Here is a 19,042-nt window from a genome sequence, read left to right as displayed (position 1 = left end):
GATGAGTTTATATCGCTGAACATCGAGTGCATTATATTTTGAGGATTTTATGTGAATCGTTACTGTCTAAAAAAAAATTCGAGCTTTATATATGAAAATTGTAAACACGTTTTGCTGATTTGCCATTTTAGACTGAACTCGTCTCATGATCGAAAGAAGAAATTCTTCGAGACGAAAAATCGTGCAATTAAACAATGAAAATTCACGTCAGTGTCGCTTCGAAAATTACTCAAAAATCATACACGAACGTATCTCAAACGATGTGGCTTCGCCACAGCACCATTTTGCAGTTTCAAAGCGTACGTGATTAATAAATAGAAAAGAAAAAGGAAAAAGAAAGATTAACAATGTTTCAACAGCATTATGCAATCAATCAAAAGCAGTGTGTGCCCTATTTTTGTAGTCGAGAGATATTTTTAATATGAAGAAAATTCTGATACTGTTTCTAGCATTTTGCCTAAAATGTATATACACCGTATACTCATATATTTTATTATTTCGTGTTCTTATCCACGTCTCTTTAAGAATGGCACGTAGTGCGCATTGTTCGTTTGTTTCTGTATCTTCGCACGTGTCGAATTCGTGGAAATTCAACAAGCGGGCTGAGAGGGAGAGAGATGATGATTTTCATAACACGGAAAAAAAGTTTGAGCGCCGTAGGGTGTGTTTGACATTCGTAGTAGGACAGCATCATGTTTTGTATGTTATGTACATACTCGAGGAACGACAACTTCCTGTGACGATACTTGTAATTATATATGGATGCTATCTAAAAAAAAAAGAAGAAATAAGTCAGATTTTTGTACAGTCGAAAGAAAAATTACGATATAAAAGTATTTAGGAAAAACAGAGAAATTACACGACCAATGTAAAATAATTTTTTGGATAAAACGAAAACAAAAAAAAATGAGTATGTAAATATATATCCTATATATTTATAGGAGAAAGTCGAAAAGAAACAAATTCACACGCGCGAGTGGCGATATTATCGTGTACAAATGATTTTTATTTCAAAGTGTTACAGTTTATACATTCCTGTTCGACGGTAGCTAATAATGTTTCTTAAATCGATTCGGTTGACGAGTGCATGAAAAGCAGCCGGTGCAGGCAGCGGTGAAATCTGGAAAAAATACATGTAAATCAAAAATGTCAAGGTAAAACCAACAGATCCCCTAAATGGGCATGTATGTACACAATTCTTTCTTCTTTTTTTTTCACAAAAAGTGCTTCTTTCTTTCAAGACGATTGATCGCATGTAAGTATCCGTAGCTTCTTTTTTAAAGGATAAGTAAAACTATAAATAAGTAGTTGTAGTATATATTATATAATACTGTGTTGCATGGTAAAATTTTAAACACTTCGAGAGAAGAAAAACACATACATGTATCACTTCGGTTGTAAACTAAGCACTAAGGAATATGTATAAATACACTTATACATATATATATATACATATATGCACTAAATTAGCGTCTCTCGGACTAGACTAATGTTTGTATCTGTCAAGGATGAAATAGCTGAGAAATGAAAAAGATAAACTGTACATACGATTATCTTCGATATAATGGTACAGTGGTTTATTGTTAATCCTAGATGTATTTTTTTTAAATGAATTATCAGCAATTCCGGGAGAGAGATACGATTAATTACGTCCGCACAAAGTCACGGATAATTCTAGGTACATATACATGGTAAAAAGAAAAGAAGAAAACTGTATGTACAATTGTAAATATGCATTGAGTTATAAAATTTCAAAATTTCCGTGAGAAATGCCACTTTGTACACCGTTTTAAGGGTAAAACAATGAACAGTGTACGGATTATTATTATTATTACATATATCGACGCGATATACAGAGAATTTCGTTGAGATGTTTTTGTCTATAAAGTACTTGACTCATTTGTTTCTATATCTCGAAATGAACAATTTTATGCGAGACACACGACTCTGCGAGATCCAAGAACATAATGTAAATGAATGATAGTTGGCGTAGAGCTCGTCTTTATACTGTGTAAAATCTGGAAAACTTTATAATTACCAAGATCATATATAGTATAGTGTAATAACAATGTTTTCACCATTCATAAAAATGTGTATAATATTATATCTATGTTTAATGCTAAGAACAGATAAATAATTTAAGATACTGTATCTTTGACTAGGGAATAAAATCGCAAACACTATAAACCTCTTTTTCGAATCCCATGCACACGACGGAGACAATGATCAAGAACGCGCCGATTATACTAGTGGACGATGGCTGGTCTCCGAAGAGGTATACTTGCACAACATAGGCTAGTATGATGTCCAGTGACCTGGTCACCGATACTTTGCCTGCGCCTTCGATTTTCAACGCATTCGTCACTAAAACTTGTCCGGACAGTCCAGTGATCGCCACCGACGCTATCTTGGCCCATGTGAACCAGTCCGTGGGCAATTTCAGCTTCTGCACGTGTTGCTCCGTTACGATACAGAAGAAGAACACTGCAGTGATAAGGGACCACCATGATAGATTGAAGATGATCGTGGAGTAATGAATCTCTGAACACTTTCTCATGATGACGATATTCAGAGCTGTAAAGACCGTTGCTAGGATAGCGCACAGATACCCGATCAGATTATACGGCTCAGCTCTGTGTATCTAGACAAATATAAATAATGTTATTAGACGATCTTAACGAGACCTTTAACAATGGTGTACTCTTTTACCTGAAACAGAAATGGTGGCTTGGACACAAAGACCACACCTGCGAAGAGCGAACACATGACTATCACACGCAGTATGCCGCACGGTTCCTTCAAGAAAATGAAAGAGAGCGCGATGACTATAACAGGAGAGCTGAATATAATTGTCGTCGCATCTCCTATGGGTAATTCACGGAAGCTGTAATACAGCAGTGATAGAGTTGCGCCTCCCACTATTCCCTGCGAAAGGTAATTTATTAGTCTTTTATACCGAAGATGTTGAGAAATCAGTCAATTGTTTTCCTCATTAGTATTTCCAATCGTAAATAATAACGAAAAAGTAAACGATTTGTGTGGACTAAAAAAGTTTGAAGAACTATGGTAATTTCGCGGATTGGAGTAAACATACCTGGAAATGCAGCAGTAGCCTCTGGTCTTTGGGACCAAATATGCTTTTGGAGGCTCTGAACGCTGCACCGGCCATGACCAGCATTTGTAGGATAGCTCTGATCGCGAGCAACACCATGGGGTCCACATTTTGAATGGCTTTGACCAACGCTGAACTTATCGTGAAGAACGTACCCGAGAGAAACGCCAGAAACACGCCATACCATTTGGTGCCCTCTTGATAAGCCTGAGCATTGTTGGCGAATTGCTCTGTATGCAGGTACGCCGGGTCTATACTGTTGTAAGAAGCGGTGGAGTCGATGCTGAACTTCATTTTCATGGTTCGACTACCTTAACAGCTACGCTATACGATTACACTGAACGAGATGCCGGCGATGTACCATCGTCTACCGTCTGCCGTCTGATAGAATTAACATACAGCTTTGCACGTCAAACAGATTATGGAGGATTAAGGACGGTAGGAAGATTTGGGAAATATAACGACGATCGGATTTAGACACTCTTAATCGTGAAACTGTGAAACTATTACACACGAGTTAACGACCGAAACACGCGTGGAAAATATAGAAAATTATTGCTTAATTTACTGGAAAGGCAATCTCCGTATAATCATATATATATGAAGAAGATGGGCGCATGTTACAAATTTTGCTATGGAGCAAGTGCCAATGTAATGTATAAATCACTTTGGCACAGATTTGAATACTTGACAATAGTACTGAAGATCAGGAACTGAATGGAAAGGCAGGGTGAATATTTCATGAAATGTAACATACACCCTTCCACTAGATATCCATTCAATCGTGCTGCTGTTAAATGCAATAACTTTTATTGTATCGTTTGCGTAGCCTTAAAACAGTATGAGACAAACACGCTCAGATCCTCATGGCAGTTTGTGGAAGTTCTCTTGGAACGAATCAGTCCTTTCCAAACTGTAGAGCAGTCTTTGGCTGATCCACACGGTACAGCACATTTCCTAAATTGAAGTACCCTAAGTATTCAATAGTTTCCGGAGTCGTATCAATGTGATAATGACCTCCTTCTCCGTGATTGGAGAAGCTGTGGAAATGTTGGACACGGAGATCGATGTCCTAAAATGACGATACACGTTACAAAACTTAGATCTACGCATAATGAATCTTTGGTGCAGTTATAATTACGCTTTCGGAGCTGACGAACGTGCCCACGGCGATTAGGGGTGTGGACATGTTGTAGAAACGTAGCCAATTATTCAGCTTTGCTTCTGTGTTCAGTGGAACCGTTGAGAAGTCGCTCATGACGTGCTGCTTAATTTTACCGTCGTTCATTAGGAACGTTCCTCCTAATCCTACAATTTTCAAAATTATGCTATTAGTAACATATGCCAAGATATTTCTACAATATGCTGAATCTTTCTATATGAAGTTCCTTGTTCTTTTAAGAGATTCTGAATTTCAAAGAAGTTCTAATCACTGTGTAAAACAAGTCGCAGTGCATAGGGCTAAAGATGACTGTGAACTTTTTTGTGAAATGTGCACGCACCAACAAGATCGTTTTGGTAGTGTTGCTCAAGTGCTTTCTGCATGCTCGCAATGAAATCATTGTTCCCAGTGCGTTTCTTGGCATGAACTTTTAACACCTGCCCTGGTTTCCCCTCGCTGACAAACAGGTTGGCTAACAGAGCCAGTCTTGTTTCATTGTCGGGCAAGGTTTGCAGCACACATTTCCCATCGGTTTTGTCGACGGATGCAATACGGCTCTCGTTTTTCACATTGTCGTTTGGCATTACCAGATTCATCATAAGCTGCAAGGGATTCTCTGATGAATGAAGCAATTCGAAAAACACAAGTTACAGAGCATACCTCGCAGTTGCAATTTATGTGTGGCCATGGTCCAGCTCCCGCTCCAATGACAAAGGGGTTCTTGCAGCACTGCAAGTGTTTCACGAGCTTTTGGACATCGTATACCTTGTCTCTCTGCACCAAAGGAAGAAGGAATGGGGGACCCCCAATTTCTAGCACCGTAGTATTACCTCCTAAGCCTGATTACATATCGTAGAATAACTTAAGCCGTAATAGAAAATATTCGAGAGAGGGTATTTTAGTTGGAATGTGTAATTACCTGGTGCAGCAAGCATGAAAGGTTCTTGCGTTAAGTCTGGGCAGTCCACAACTTCGACCTGAACCTCGGAGAAGTTCTTGGTCAGGCCTTCTGTTATCACTGTGGGGAAAACACATGTGTCATACTGTTCCAAATTACCATAATACAGCAAAGCTTCCCATATCTATTATCCGGAGGGTATGTTACCCGAGCAGATGTTTTGTTACGATACTTGTGTACAACGTATGCTTTTCCTTAAATTCTTTGCATCTTTTATACCCTAATCATAATAAGTTTCATGTTGAATAATGTGAAAGTCAATACTCTAGTCATTGATGCTAAAGAATTGTTTGATCTAACAGTCAAGAATAGATGAAATTTAATATAAAAAATTAAGTATTCTATTATCCAGTTATTTTTTTAAGTCAATACAGATATGGGAGGTTCTACTGTACCATAATCGATCGATACACAATCGATGACTTACCATCCTTGATTTCGTCGAGCGAAGGAACGAGCAGTTCCCTTTTCACGATGTTGAGTCCATTTACGTCCAAAGACATTGTTGCTGGATCGTTCTAAAATAAACGAAGAACGTGCAGTTTTCAAGCGATGATTGAAGCGGTACGTAATTCAACAAATGCAGTATAATGGTTTATTCACAACGTGACATTAATACTAATTTTACCGAAAGTCTGGCTTGATCAGGAGATCGTTCTGAACTGTATCGTTTGCGGAGTACGTAATGATTGGTACAATGCCGATTACATTTTGTCATTAAAAACCTCGCATTTATCTAATCACGTGTTTGTACATGATTTCATTTCGTAACAGCAACAGAAATCTCTGTGCACTTGAACCGCAAGTACAGTGACACGATTATGCTCTATAGCAATTAACAATCTGTTTTTTGGTGTTGTCAAACTTTGGGAAATACCAAGAAATATCTGTTACAATTCGTTTGATTCTAGTAATGAATTTAGATTTGATTTTTCGCGTTTGTATCGCGCGCGCAAGTGTCGTGGAGATGGAAGCGAAATCCGTGAATATTAATGCGATTATCGACGTTATAATTGTGTTAACAGATGGTTTAGTGGTTTTGATTGTTTTTAGAATCGAGAAGAAAATACGATAAACCGTGATCGACCAAAAAAAGAAATGTTTAGCATCGTACGTGAGATAAGATAAAAAGTTCTGATTGACGTGGAAAGTTTTGCGCTAGCCAGTGATTGGTAGTTTGTATCATAGATGTCATGGCAAGGCGCTCGAAAGTATGCAACCGGTTGTTCGCGTATGCATGCACCTTCTAAATTGCATAGAGCTATAATAGTTTGATGCCCGCTATTAAATTTTGTAAGAATCGTTCAAAGAACAATCGTAGCACGACAAATATTCTATTTCTTGTACAGAGGAGTGCATTTTAGTTACTTATAAATGAAGCAAAGTACTCGGTGCAACCACTTAAATTTGATTTGCGTCATATCGAACTATACACGTGCTCGAAAAAAGGTAATTGATAAGAATGGAGTACTATCGATAGCATCGTAAAGTGTTCAGGATGGATAAAAGCTATTTCCAGCGTGAACTCTTTTCACTGATATTTTTCATTGATGGGAAGTTGAACGATTCTTCGTAATCATTAAACGGCGGGTTCTTATGCTCAATAATTAGTTCAAATATTGCGAAGCCGCGATGAAGATTTTAACTTAGCATTTAACTTAGCTTTAAGAAATTAAATTGGACTTTTCGTATTCATCGCAACGATCACTGGCTGTAAAAAATTCAAGACAAATTGACACAAGGGGTGGCCCTATCGCAGAAACTATAATCGAAAACAAAGGTTTACTTTCGGCCCAAATTGACCTGATCGGTGCACGAGGGTTGAGCCTAACCATGATGTACAGTATCAATCAAAAGTATCCGGACATTATCGACTTTTATTTTATACAAGCAACCTCACACGGACCAAAATATTCTTGCCCAGTCACGATCAAAATTAAGAGGAATCAAATCGAAAAAATCTGTAGCTGTAGCTCAACAAAAAATTGAGATAGACCCAATTATGTTTGTGCCGCGATATGCTAGACAATGGGTCATCTTTCTTGAACGATCCTACGTTGGCTTGTAGATAGTCTAACGCGTAGAATTCCTGTTTTCTTTTTTTTAATGTCTTTTATGTATTTTTCTGTAGACATCGATGCAATTTGCAATTTAGCTTTTGGGAGATCGTTGCAAAGGAGAAGCGTCAATCTTCAAATCCATGGTGGGGACGCTTTAGTCTTCAGCATTTTTTGGAAAAAGTCTACTTATTGCACTGGACTGCGGACTTGATGTATTTTTGAGAAGAATTACTAGGTGGAACTTGGATCACCGAACGGATTCAAAGAATTCAAGAACATCCACGCATTACTATCAGCTTACTAGCAGTATCGACGGTTGCAGCGGCAGGGCGCCCGACTGCAGAAATTCTGAAGTCTTATCATCAGTTTATAGAAATTGTTAAAGAGGAAAGACATTTCTGATCATCTCCTGTTTCTTGCAAATGATGCAGAAAATTCGTATTTTGCAATCTACAGATTGCGCAACTCAACCAAAACGAAAAAGAAGTAGAAGAAACCGAATCAGAAGAAGCAAGTCGCTAGGAAAAGTAGGGGGACCCTAGTTGCGTCATACCAAATTTTGGAAGTCCAAAAATCAGGGCTTCGAAGGGTTCAAAAAATAACTACTTAAAACATTTAAAGACTCTGATTAAAACAGAGTCGAAGGACTATTATTCCGAGCAACCAAAACGGAAAAGGTGAAGAAGCAACTCGCAAAGGAGGGTAGGGGACAAAAGAGTCCAAAGGGAAATTAACATCTGTGTTAATCACAAACCCTAATTTCACTATTTTCGGAAGACGAAATATGAGGGCTTCATAGGGTTCCGAAGGTAGCTGTTTAAAACATTCATAGACATATAAAGACTCCGATTAAAACAGAATAACTATTATTCCGAATATCTGTTGCAGAGAATCAAAATTTCTAACCGCAAGCTACTCATCGTGCAACCTAACCAAAATGAAAATGAAGAAGAACGAAAAGCAGGAGAAGCATGTTGGTGAGAAGGGTAGGAGCACAAAGAGTCGGAAGGGAAGAGGGTTGGATGTGTGACGGTGGTCGGCAGGGTTGTTGTGGATGCGCATTGGGCGTCGAAGGAGTCTGTCGTGTATCAACGCCGACGTTCCTGGATCGCGGCGTCAGTACGCGGTCGCGCATGCCATGCGGGAACACCTGTTCGCTCTTTCGACTTCGTCCGTCGCTCTCTGAATCCCATTCCGGTGCTCGATCGTGCTCGATCTCTGTTTTTTCCCCGATCAACATCGACATCTGACTTCACGCTAACCGTCAGCCCACAGCAGTGCACTCTTCAAAAACACCAGCCACAAAAATCTAAAGAGAAGAAGCTTCTTCAACAACTATCAAAAGAAAAGAAAGATAGATCTTCATCCTTCTATCCTTTACGGATCGGGGAACTGTTGTCTGGTGGATGGTGAAGGATAAATCGATCCGTGGATCGTGATCGAAGATCCAAGCCAGAGTATAGCTGGGAATTTATTGTTCGGGAGAGGAGACACACGGATCGCTGGGAAAGAGACGAAAGGGAACGAGAAGAGTGATTCTCTCGCGTCGCGTGGGAGAAGAAGAGAGAACCAGGGAGAGAGAACAAGAGGAAGAGAGAGGGAGAGAGGAGTTTTGTTCGCGAGAAGGAACGTCCTCGTGACTGCAACCACGTGTCTCTCGTGGTCCTCGTTTAAACACGCGTAAGAGCAATTTTCTCTATTGATGTTACGTCGGTTGATCGTGCCCGGCCGTGTTCGACGGTCTCTCGCCATCTCAGCATGCTGGCTTTTCATCCTTTTCGTCGATCTGTACGGTAGTGCCGCACTAGATGGCCGCCTGCTTGTCTCGGTTAACTGTCCGACCCTACCCCCGAACGTTCTTCCATCTTAGCGACTGCAATTTCGTCTGAAAAACGCGTTTTGATGGAAAGACAATTTTTCGGGGTTGTACCTGATTCAGAGCATCGAAAGCTACCTTTTTAGTATTTTGTTTAAATATGTTTTTTCATTGTAGAAAAATGTTGTGTAACCGGGTTTTACGAGAAACAATTTCCTGGGAATTCTACCTTGCTCGCAGCAATGAAAGTTATCTTTTCCTTCCTTTTTTACATACGTTTGTTCGCGATAGAAATGGCTGGCGAACGCATTTTTACGAAAAGAAATTTTCCTATGATTGTACGTGGCTCAAAGCACTGAAAGCTAGCTTGAAAAAGATACAAAAATATTTTTTAAAAATATTTCTATTTACAATAGACATGCTGGCGAATGTATCCTTACGAGGATATCATTTTCTTGTATTAGATCTGACTCGAGGCACTGGAAGTTGTCTTTTTCTTTTCTCAAATAAGTTTATTCATAACAAACAATATTTGCGAACTTATTTCTTCGAAAAGAAACTTTCCTGTGATTGTACCTGGCTCAAAGCATTGAAAGCTGCCTTTTTCCTTTCTTTGTTAATAATAAAAATGCGTACAATATTTTCCGGTAAAGGAAAATGTACAAGGTTCAACCACACAGCCAATACATTGAAACCTAACTCTTCTTCGTTGTTACAGTAATATTTGTTTGTAACAATAATGTAGGTGGTGGCTTTAGTTATTTATGCCGTGTTCTCTCGACATCTTTTGATCATATATTTTTAATTAATTCAAGTAATTTGGCTCGGGTCGTAACTGCATACATACTGATTAATAAACAACTCCATTTGTTCGTTTCCGATCACTAGAAAGACCGGAATCATGACAACCGGTTATCCATGTTTTGCAAAACATATTCTATAAAAAAATATATAACTTAAAAACTTAAAAAAAATCGCAGATGCACCTCAAATACCTATAAACATGTATGCAAAATCGCAATTAAAAAATGATCTCGAGAACCTAGTTTATTTTCACCGAAAGTATAATATAAATAACAATAAATAATGTTCTTAGAGTCTTCTAAAAACCTTCCTGTTTTCTATTTCGCATACTCACTTTCGCAGTGAGCGTATAAAATCCCTAGACTAGCGATTTACTATATCGAGTGTCTTTGAGGTGCATCCAGGTGTTTTCTTTAGGCGAACAGGTGACAACCCCGCGGGTAATTATTGAATAAAGCTTCTCACTATGGAAAATACAGGTGGCAATCTACCGGTAATTATTGAATAAAGCTTTTCATTATGGAAAATCCAGAGGCGACAGGCCTTCGGTAATTATTGAATAAAGCTTTTCGCTATGGAGCGATACAGCTGACTAGGGACTTCCCAAGGTACATAGTCACGTACGTAATTTTCTCGAAGCTGGGTGGACACATCTTCGGCTAGAATTACGGTTATGTTTCTTGCACAAGTCTATCGTGCTATAGGGAGCTTCATTGAAATCAGAGAGGGTCGTCTTTCGAACATCCCTTGCGAGACAATGGACTCGATGAGGAAGAAATAATCGTCTTTATCGATAGTTGAATAAATCTCTTCTTATGGCGTGGTCATCTAACGAGGCACTACCGTACACATCCAGCCAAATTGCCCTTTCTCCCCATACGGACTGCTTCAAAATCGCATAATCATTTTTTCCACGCGTGCACTTTCTCAACGCTTACGCGTCGATTTAATTATTACAACGAAAAGACAACTTTACGGTATATTCACTCTTTGTCGACTATATTCGTCGTTAAAAATAATTAAGAGCACAGATATAGAATTTTCAAAAATTCTGCGAAACACTTGAAGACACTTGAAGGACTGAAGAGCTCGGTCATAATCAGTTTTCAATTTTCTTGTGTCTCTAATAAAATTGCATGGGCGTGCGCTGTGTCGGTGTGTTTCATAGATCGAAGTTTGAAATGTCGCGTGACAAAATGTCCGGCAAATAGCAGTAAACAGGTCGCTTTAATTGCTGGACGCTCGCTTAGCGTTAAAGGGGGATGTTCTGTTAATTATTTTCTCGATGAGATGATGAACCAGCGATTTCGGTGGTTCGGTGGCTGCAGTTTGCAGTATTGCAACCACGAGTCACGACACGCGCGCTAATCTGTTTTTGCATGTTTAACCTGTTAACCGGGTGGCTTCTCTACCGTGAAAACCCGCGCGGGCATAGCGAAAGATGAATAATAAGGGTTCTGGGGCGTGTCGGTTAGCAATCAACGTCGGAATGATGTAATCATTGTTATTATTATCATTGGTACATCGTCTTTACTGTCTAAGGCTGCGCAGAAGCGTTGCGAATATTATGCACTGGGCGGCCATGGAAACTCTGATGAGTTTGTTTGATCATTGAGCGAATTCATGCTGAATCTTGCCGAAAAATAATCCAATCAAAAAACCAACCAAAAGATATGTTTTAAAATAAATAGCGAAACGGCACAGAGGGGTTGCAAGTTAAAGATGCTTCCCCTCGAATGCTGTTTAACTATAATATATTACAGTCTACAGAGCGTTACTAGAAATCATTCTATTTAATTTTAATCCCACTTCGCGTTGCATTTTTCATAAAAAGTAACGGTAACTCGATTTAAATGTTGTTTAAATATACCAAACTGTGTACATTGGTATAAAAATATATACTATCTAATTCAGGAGAGTCTACAGAACCTTACCAGAAATAATTTATTTAATTTTAATCCCCTTTTGCATCACATTTTTAAAAATAGATCGAATAATGTCGGAGGAAAGTTGACGCCTAAAGGACGCATCTCTTGGTTGAAACATAAAAAATATGCACTGAAAGGAAAAATCGCTTCTAGCGAAGCTTCGATAATCAGGATTATTTGGCATTTTTGATTTTGAAAATAATAGTATCGAAAACATGGATACTCGGTTTTAATTTAGCAACATTTTCAGGGGAGCATAAAACAAACGTGCTGAGATGAAAATGTTAAAAACGCTCGAGGCAACGAGCTATACAGAACCACGTTCGATATTGAGATGTTCTCTCAAGACCACGGAGGAATTGTTAATTTTATAAAAAAATAATTCTGAAGTAAAAATGTAGAAAATGCTCGAGGCAATAACCCACAAAGAGTTATACGTAATTTTACGTTTTCTCAAGTGTTACGTAAGAAAATTATCGGAGAAAATTTTGCGAATGCCTGGATACTTTGTTGGCCACGCAAGGGTCAAAGTTGAAGATCCAGAAGATTTGTCGTCCTAAGATTAATTTATGGAACAATTAAGGTCAAGGGTTGAGCAGCCGAGTACCAACGAGTTTACTCGTCGCTGCCGGTTAACAGGTTACAGAGATGGGGTTGGTTTCGGGGTGCGTGGCTTCTTCGAGGAGATCATGAGGACGATATGTCGCAAACTTTTCTCCTCCTTTTTGCTTCCGTCCTCTTGGCTCCCCTCGGTTATTCGAAGGATAAGAACGGATAGACTTGAAAGTGTTACGACGCGTATACGTGCCTCGCAGCGAGCTGCGATTACTTTTTGTCCCGAGGCGTTGGATCGGCTAAGAGTCGCTTAGGTACACTCGGCTCGAATTACGGAAGACATAATGGGGTTTTAGCAGGGCTGCCGGTTCCAAACAGATGAGCCTCAATTTTATTCGACGGCCGGGAAACGGTCGGAAAGTTCTAATTGGCTTCCATTTCCTGCAAACGATGCGAACTATATTAAAATTAATATTAAAATATCTTCCACAGTAATAATTTTTCCACATAAATAGGTTGATACATTTTTATTCGGAGTGCCGAGAATAGTGCATAAAAAATTCAGATGACCTTCATGTGTCCTTCATGCGTACTGGATCACATCCCCCTCGAAACAGAAACGGTATGAAACATTTTTTCAAATAACAAATAGTTCTAGAAGTAATCGCATTTGCTGTTTAAAATGGGACACTCTGTATACGCTGGCGATGCAAACGGGTTAATTAGTACACCAAATGTTTTCTAAAAATCATCAATTTGGCGAACACGAGTGGCTCGATCCTATCTCAATCGTGGTTCAAATCGAAAGAAAAAATTCGTGGTGCAAAGGATTAATTCTGGATCGCAAGATCCAAGTCTGGGATCGAGCTGTCGATCTTGGAGCACATCGTACCCGGCCGTAACATTGCAGCCGGCTCCGATTATACATATTTGTAGTCGTGTTCGCCATTCAGATGGTTTTATGGCGGCCCCTTCCCCGCGTGTACCTTTATATCGAGACTGAATGGACACGCACACACACGCACACGCACGCACAGGGAGAGAGAGAGAGAGAGAGAGAGAGAGAGAGAGAGAGAGAAAGATAGAGAGAAAGATAGAGAAAGAGAGAGCATCTTCAGCCTCCTCTATGAGATAATACGGCTGGCCGTGCCTAAGCCATTCAGGCCCGAAGTCGGATCCATCGAATCGCGAGAGATCGCGAGAGATCGCCGAGAGATCTCTGGCCTCTTGCAGTTCATGCTCACCATACAGAACAAGTGAGTATACTACCCCACGGTTTGCATGCGATTATGCTCGATGCGATAATCCCCGGCTGCATCGGTGCATCCCTAAGCGATTTCGCTCGATCACCTGACCGCCTTAGCCTGTTCCTGTCTGCTGCGCTTCTGTCATACTAGCACTGCGTAGGAATTCGAGGTCCCTGTTTCACGTTGTACACGTGTAATTAACGAATCCGGATCTTGATCCGTGTAATATCAAACACACGAGGAACCACCGTGTGTTTCACGAATATTCGCTCGCATTACACGTGTACTTTGATACACGGCGACATAGCGTCGGACAGTTGAGCGTGAATTTGTTGCTGTCTCGCTTGCGTCTCGCTTCTAACATCGACAGTCGAAAAGAATCCTAGAATCCTGTACAAAAAACACTTACTTAATAATATAAAATAATTACTAGGGGTGTGCTGGGACCCGAAAATCGGGAATTTTTTATTCGGGAGCCGACACTGAGCTTTGGAAGCATAATTTTTCCCGTCAAATTTTTAAGTTTGACACCGTCTTCGCCTCCGCATATTGTAATGCTTTCTTTCTTCATGGATTGCCCAACTTACAAATTTTAGGGGAAAAATTATGCTGCCGTCGTAGTATCGGCTCCCGAATTTTACATCGGGCCGACCCGACCCGACCCGACCCGACCCGACTTGAGGCTCAGGTACCCCGCACACCTCTAATAATTACAGGCGTAACTTCATTTGCGAATACTTCAGGAAACGCCCGAAATCGTAGGAATCAGCTTTTTGGCAACAGGAAGGGAACTTTTCGGTCCCGTTGTTTGTCCTGGAGCGACGTGGGCAGGGTTCATGACTTTTCAGCAGTCACACGGCTTACAGGGGTCTACCACCTTGCGGATTAACCGAAAATATCGCGATCGAACGAAAACTGGCTGGCCACCCTCTCCTCGATCACCGTTATCTCGCTTGACAACGCGGCTACCAGGCCTAAGCCCCCCTAAAGGCACGTTTACGACGGACCTCCGATTAAAGATCACATCACGGTGTGGAAATTTGGTCTATTATTGTTTCTTTAGTGAGAGTGTTTGCGGTAGGAGACCAGGGAGTATTGGTATCGTGTGATCAGTGAAAATGAGCGTTGAGTGTGTTGCTCTTCCTTCGCTTTTGTCGTCGTTTTCATCATTCGTGATCTTATTGGCATACCGAAAAATGTACTTCCTTGAAAGGAGTGGTTCCTGTGGTCGTTTGAAGTAACTTCTTCTTTTGCGAAAATCAAATCTTTTTCCTAGCGGACCAAAGTCCGTTAGAACTTAACTTTTCATCATAAAGAACTGACATACTGGAGTCTAGTGGCTAGATGATCAGATTTGATCAACGTTCTCGTAACTTCTGTCGCAGCTCGAACGTAAGCCTGAGATCGCCAAGCGCGAGATCTTTCTCGAACTTTCCCATGGATCTCCCCGCTTGCGCCTGTTAATTTCCTTCTGGAGGATTCCCTCCTCAAGCCTGGATAAAGAGGGCTAAGCCTGGTTTAAGTTTATCTTCCCGCCGATCATCTGTTTTTCTACCCCCTTAGGAGCCTAAGGGCTAATTTCTTTTTGAGGGACCAGCTGGGGATCGAAACATTGAGTACTTCTGCTGTCCTCTAGTGTAAAAGACACTGAAGATGAGGAGCTTGGAGATAAGTGGACAGCAGATTAGTCGATACAGAGAAGATTCAGGAATACGGAGAAAAAGTTCGAATCTTCGGGTGTACATCGTTTCTCTTCTCTTCCTTGTTGCTTCGTCAACAATTTCAATTCTGAACGAACAATTTCCCCGTAGCAAGGTCGCCTGAGAATCTCGTTTCAGATTACAAAGATTCGTTCGGTACAGTTCAACTACTGAAAATCAAATTTCAACATGGGCATCGCAAATGTTATATTTTTTGGTTTGATAAGAATTACGTTCAGTCGTTGGACGGGCTACCCTAAGGTCCGAACAGTATCGAATCGATCGCGCGTTCGACTATGGGTTTTATTACTCCGGCGCCATGGAGGAGATCTCCGCTCGCTTGCTCTGCTCGCTGTCTGTTGTTCGTTCCCTCTTGTATAATAATTTGCACAGAGGGAAATTGGCAGGGCGGGTTCCGTACGTTGCGACGAGGCCCCGCCTTGTCGATCTCCGAAATGGCGCGTTAACGCGGTTTCCACGGAGGAACTATACGTCGGATTCCCTTCTGGTCTGTGTGTACAGTGTGTAGAGTCGTATCGGCCATAAACCGCTACACAGCGGTGACGCATAATTTAATGGCGCATCGTCTCTCGCCGCAAGCACGGGACAGCAGAGGGAGAGGCTGCCACCGTGGCTGCCTTCCTGCGGTTCCATTAATTGCTCCTCCAACCGACAGAACCAACTAGGTGTGTCGGCCCGGAAAAACGCGCGCGCGTGCCCCGCTACTTGTCACTCTTGACCCCCATCGCACGGCAGCACGGTGTTCGAACGCTTATGGGTGTCGCTACGTTATTCGTATTGGATTTATTGTTAGTAGAATAACTATTTTTCCAATGAGAAAGGGTCCTCTTGCTCGGCAACGCACAATCGGAAGTCATCGAAAAATGAAAGCGCAGGGTAATAGATTGCCAATAGATACATTGCCGGTATCACCGATCGAAAACGACCGAGTCAGATCTGTTATCTGTCCGACGTTCCGGCATCCAGCGATTAAGAAAGACATGGACATATGTTCGGAATTAATTGTACAGCCTCGGCGTTCCGAATTCCGATCGGACCCTAATTTCGGGCTTCCGTCTTTCCCCGATCGATCGACCATTTCTTCTCTTCTCCTCCTCCTCCTCCTATGCTCTGTGTACTCCTTATCGAGGCCACGTGCGTTTCACAAGGCCGCGCAAATGAATTCAACTTTTCCGGAACCCCTCGGGAGGTTTGCTCGTGTGCCTATGTCAATATACTCGCATCATATCGATGCCATACAGTTCATCCTCGATGGCCGTGTCAAAGAGACTAGGTGTCTTGAGGACTCTGATCCACTTGCAGGTTTATTTATACCAAATTTCAACTTCGTTTTCAGACTCTAAACCTACAGACACGTTTACTTTCAATGTTCCGTAAGCTGGAAACTTCTCCCCCATGCGACATACTCATCAGACTTTGCCCAGTCACGTTATCTATCACTTGTGTCTACTCTTCCAACGTTATTTATGGCTAATAGAAATATTAAAACAGTCGAAAACGTATAGGGAACATTGTTTTAATTTTCGAGGAGGTGCTCAACGTGTTGATCTTCCGATAGATAAAGTATCGATTCGCTCACGTAGATCTTGGGTAGATGATTTCTGCATGCAATAGCAACTTTTTCCCCCGATCCATCGAGCCAGTGGAGGAAATTAGTGTGAACGGGCGTGGCGAAAAGTTTCCCTGCAAGGGAAACCGGATTTAATAGTGGCAGCCGGTTCCCCTATGCGACGCGTGGAAGAAAAGGGGGTTCCCGGGGTATTGTTCGGTCTAGGAAACTTGATCGTCTTCGGGATTATTGCTTCGTATCGCGGGGAACATTAACGCGCACCGACGAACGCCACTTTATTCGTAGCCTGGTTCACGGAAGCCAGCTGCTGGCAATGCCTCTCCTTCGCACCGGAAGTTAAACGGGCGCAGCTTGCCTCGCGATTGTGCCAATTAATTGGATCGTAAGGTACACCGCGGACTGTAAACCAACTACAGCCTCCAGGAACAGGGCTAGACGGATTGCGTGATTCTCGGAACCGATGCTCTCCAGTCGATTTCAATGATAGCGAGCCGATAACGGGGTCAAAGGCTCCTTGATTAACCCGGCATAGTCGGCGAAATACTAGTTTAATGCCCCGAGCGCTTCGGATCATTTAACACGGTCATCCGGTACAGGAAACGTTGAAATCCCGTTGCACGGTTCAGCTGTTTCAATTTTTTGAAGCACGGTGCACTATATCAAAAAATTTGAAAAAATTCCGAGACAATAGTCGTGGTGGTATGTTGCTACCGTGAAAATATGAACAACGTTGCTTTTGAACATCGATGACAAAACCTGCACATTTTTTTGTTCTCGCTCACGAACACCTGGAACTTTCAAGTAAACAATTTTTTTAACCATGATGCATTTTACTAAAAAATCTGAAAAAATTCTGGAACAATAATCATACCAGTACGTCTCTGTGGTGAAAAAATAAACAATATCGCTTTCAAACTTTCATGAGAAAACTGCATTCTCAGTGGCTTCATTTTTGAGAATCTCCATTTTTCTTGTTGCTAGACTACAGATTTTTTCAACTATGATGCAACTTTTTAAAAAGTCTGAAAAAATTCTAGGACAATATTTGCAACAGTACGCGTCTACAGTAAAAATTAGATCTACGTCGCTTCTACATTCGTATGCAAAATCAACGTTCTTCAATCTCCGTGTTTCGAATTTCCCCGGTCAGGTATGTTGAAGCAGGAAATTAAAAATGAAAATTTTCGATGCCAGCGCATATTCCTGCAACAACTGTCAGCTTCCTGTGTCATCGCGCAGGTTGAATGGCAGCCATTGCTCGTCGGAAGCAAGAAAAAGGCTGGTCCGGATTGCGAGCAGACTTACTAATTTGCGTCTGAACGTGCACGTCTTACAATCAGGTGCTATTCAACTAGTGGCCGGCTATTCGAGCCTCGGGACCACGTTTGATTTCTTTTCATCGATGGTGCGATGTGTGCCGGAGCCTTTTCCTTTCTTATTCAATTTTTTCTTCGTGTCCGTTGATCACTGAAAGCGACTGTGATTCGTCTTCGAAGAAGGCTTGATCACTGGGCAGCATAATCGGTGCTGCATCGTCAGATCGTAGACCCTAGACGTGGTTCTAACGAATATTATGTTTCAATTAAAAAAAAATATTTCTTTCGTTTTCAAGTTGCGCTCCCAGTGAAAATTGGCTGTTAAATTAATGCAATTCGTTATCTCGAAGCTAAACGTGGATTAATCGAATTTATTAAATTTGGAAGGTATGCAATAAATGTTTGTGGTACTAGTGATGGAGAGGAATTTTTTTTATTTTATGAATTGTGCTAGCGAGATGCTTTTGATTCGATTTAAATAATCACAGAAACATTTCATGAGTATTTTATTGTCTACGATTCTTAAGGCAGCTCTCCGAATGAGTTGTTTACTATGAAAAAACACTCGAATGGATTGTGTTTTCATTTAATGGCAGATGTGTGTAGTATTTGTTTTCAGCCATTAACCTTCCCCCCAAGCCAAGCGTTGGCATGGTTCTTACGGTCCGTGGATTTACCATACCTCTTTGGAACCTGTGACGTTACGTACACCTTTAGCTATTCTTCGAGGAAAATGATCTGTGCCGTGTCTAGAGGTTTATATGGTTTAAGGCAGTGTCGATCGCCCGAAATA

The 19,042-nt window shown here is 41.1% G+C and overlaps 3 protein-coding genes across 4 annotated transcripts in view; 1 reads left to right on the top strand and 2 right to left on the bottom strand.

Moving 5' to 3' along the window:
• Positions 1-985: 985 nt before the first annotated feature.
• On the bottom strand, positions 986-3,721 carry LOC143361486 (solute carrier family 35 member G1). The gene is made up of 3 exons (XM_076800913.1): positions 3,095-3,721; positions 2,710-2,925; positions 986-2,641 (listed from the first exon to the last, which is right to left on the bottom strand). The coding sequence occupies exons 1-3, from the start codon at positions 3,410-3,412 to the stop codon at positions 2,159-2,161; spliced, it is 1,017 nt and encodes a 338-aa protein (XP_076657028.1). The 5' UTR covers positions 3,413-3,721; the 3' UTR covers positions 986-2,158.
• Positions 3,722-3,900: 179 nt separating this feature from the next.
• Positions 3,901-19,042, bottom strand: part of LOC143361485 (ester hydrolase C11orf54 homolog) — a 46,350-nt gene continuing 31,208 nt past the window's right edge. Inside the window, exons 1-7 of one of the 2 annotated variants that reach the window (XM_076800912.1) lie at positions 5,861-6,015; positions 5,660-5,750; positions 5,194-5,292; positions 4,935-5,113; positions 4,615-4,876; positions 4,254-4,420; positions 3,901-4,184 (exon numbers count right to left, since the gene is read on the bottom strand). In XM_076800912.1, the coding sequence (XP_076657027.1) occupies positions 4,011-4,184; positions 4,254-4,420; positions 4,615-4,876; positions 4,935-5,113; positions 5,194-5,292; positions 5,660-5,750; positions 5,861-5,950 (1,062 nt within the window). In that variant the 5' untranslated portion in view covers positions 5,951-6,015 and the 3' untranslated portion in view covers positions 3,901-4,010. Of the gene's footprint in view, positions 4,185-4,253; positions 4,421-4,614; positions 4,877-4,934; positions 5,114-5,193; positions 5,293-5,659; positions 5,751-5,860; positions 6,016-19,042 lie in introns of those variants that run through there. The other variant, XM_076800911.1, reaches the window with a different exon arrangement.
• The window catches only part of LOC143361483 (uncharacterized), a 37,769-nt gene continuing 32,343 nt past the window's right edge, over positions 13,617-19,042 (top strand). Inside the window, exon 1 of the mRNA XM_076800908.1 lies at positions 13,617-13,651. Coding sequence (XP_076657023.1) covers positions 13,632-13,651 — 20 coding nt within the window. The 5' untranslated portion in view covers positions 13,617-13,631. The remainder of the gene's footprint in view (positions 13,652-19,042) is intronic.

The sequence above is a fragment of the Halictus rubicundus genome, chromosome 15, assembly GCF_050948215.1.
Source record: "Halictus rubicundus isolate RS-2024b chromosome 15, iyHalRubi1_principal, whole genome shotgun sequence".
Lineage (NCBI taxonomy): Eukaryota > Metazoa > Arthropoda > Insecta > Hymenoptera > Halictidae > Halictus > Halictus rubicundus.
Note: the sequence above shows the minus strand (reverse complement) of the source record. Positions and strands in the feature narration are given on the sequence as shown.

What these genes read in the sequence shown, in the direction of transcription:
- LOC143361486 (XM_076800913.1), bottom strand. Translation starts at nt 3,412, where the DNA reads ATGAAAATGAAGTTCAGCATCGACTCCACCGCTTCTTACAACAGTATA. An exon ending in GGCTACTGCTGCATTTCCAG is followed by an intron (nt 2,926 to 3,094) that starts GTATGTTTACTC and finishes TACCTTTCGCAG; the next exon opens with GGAATAGTGGGAGGCGCAAC. An exon ending in AGCCACCATTTCTGTTTCAG is followed by an intron (nt 2,642 to 2,709) that starts GTAAAAGAGTAC and finishes ATATTTGTCTAG; the next exon opens with ATACACAGAGCTGAGCCGTA.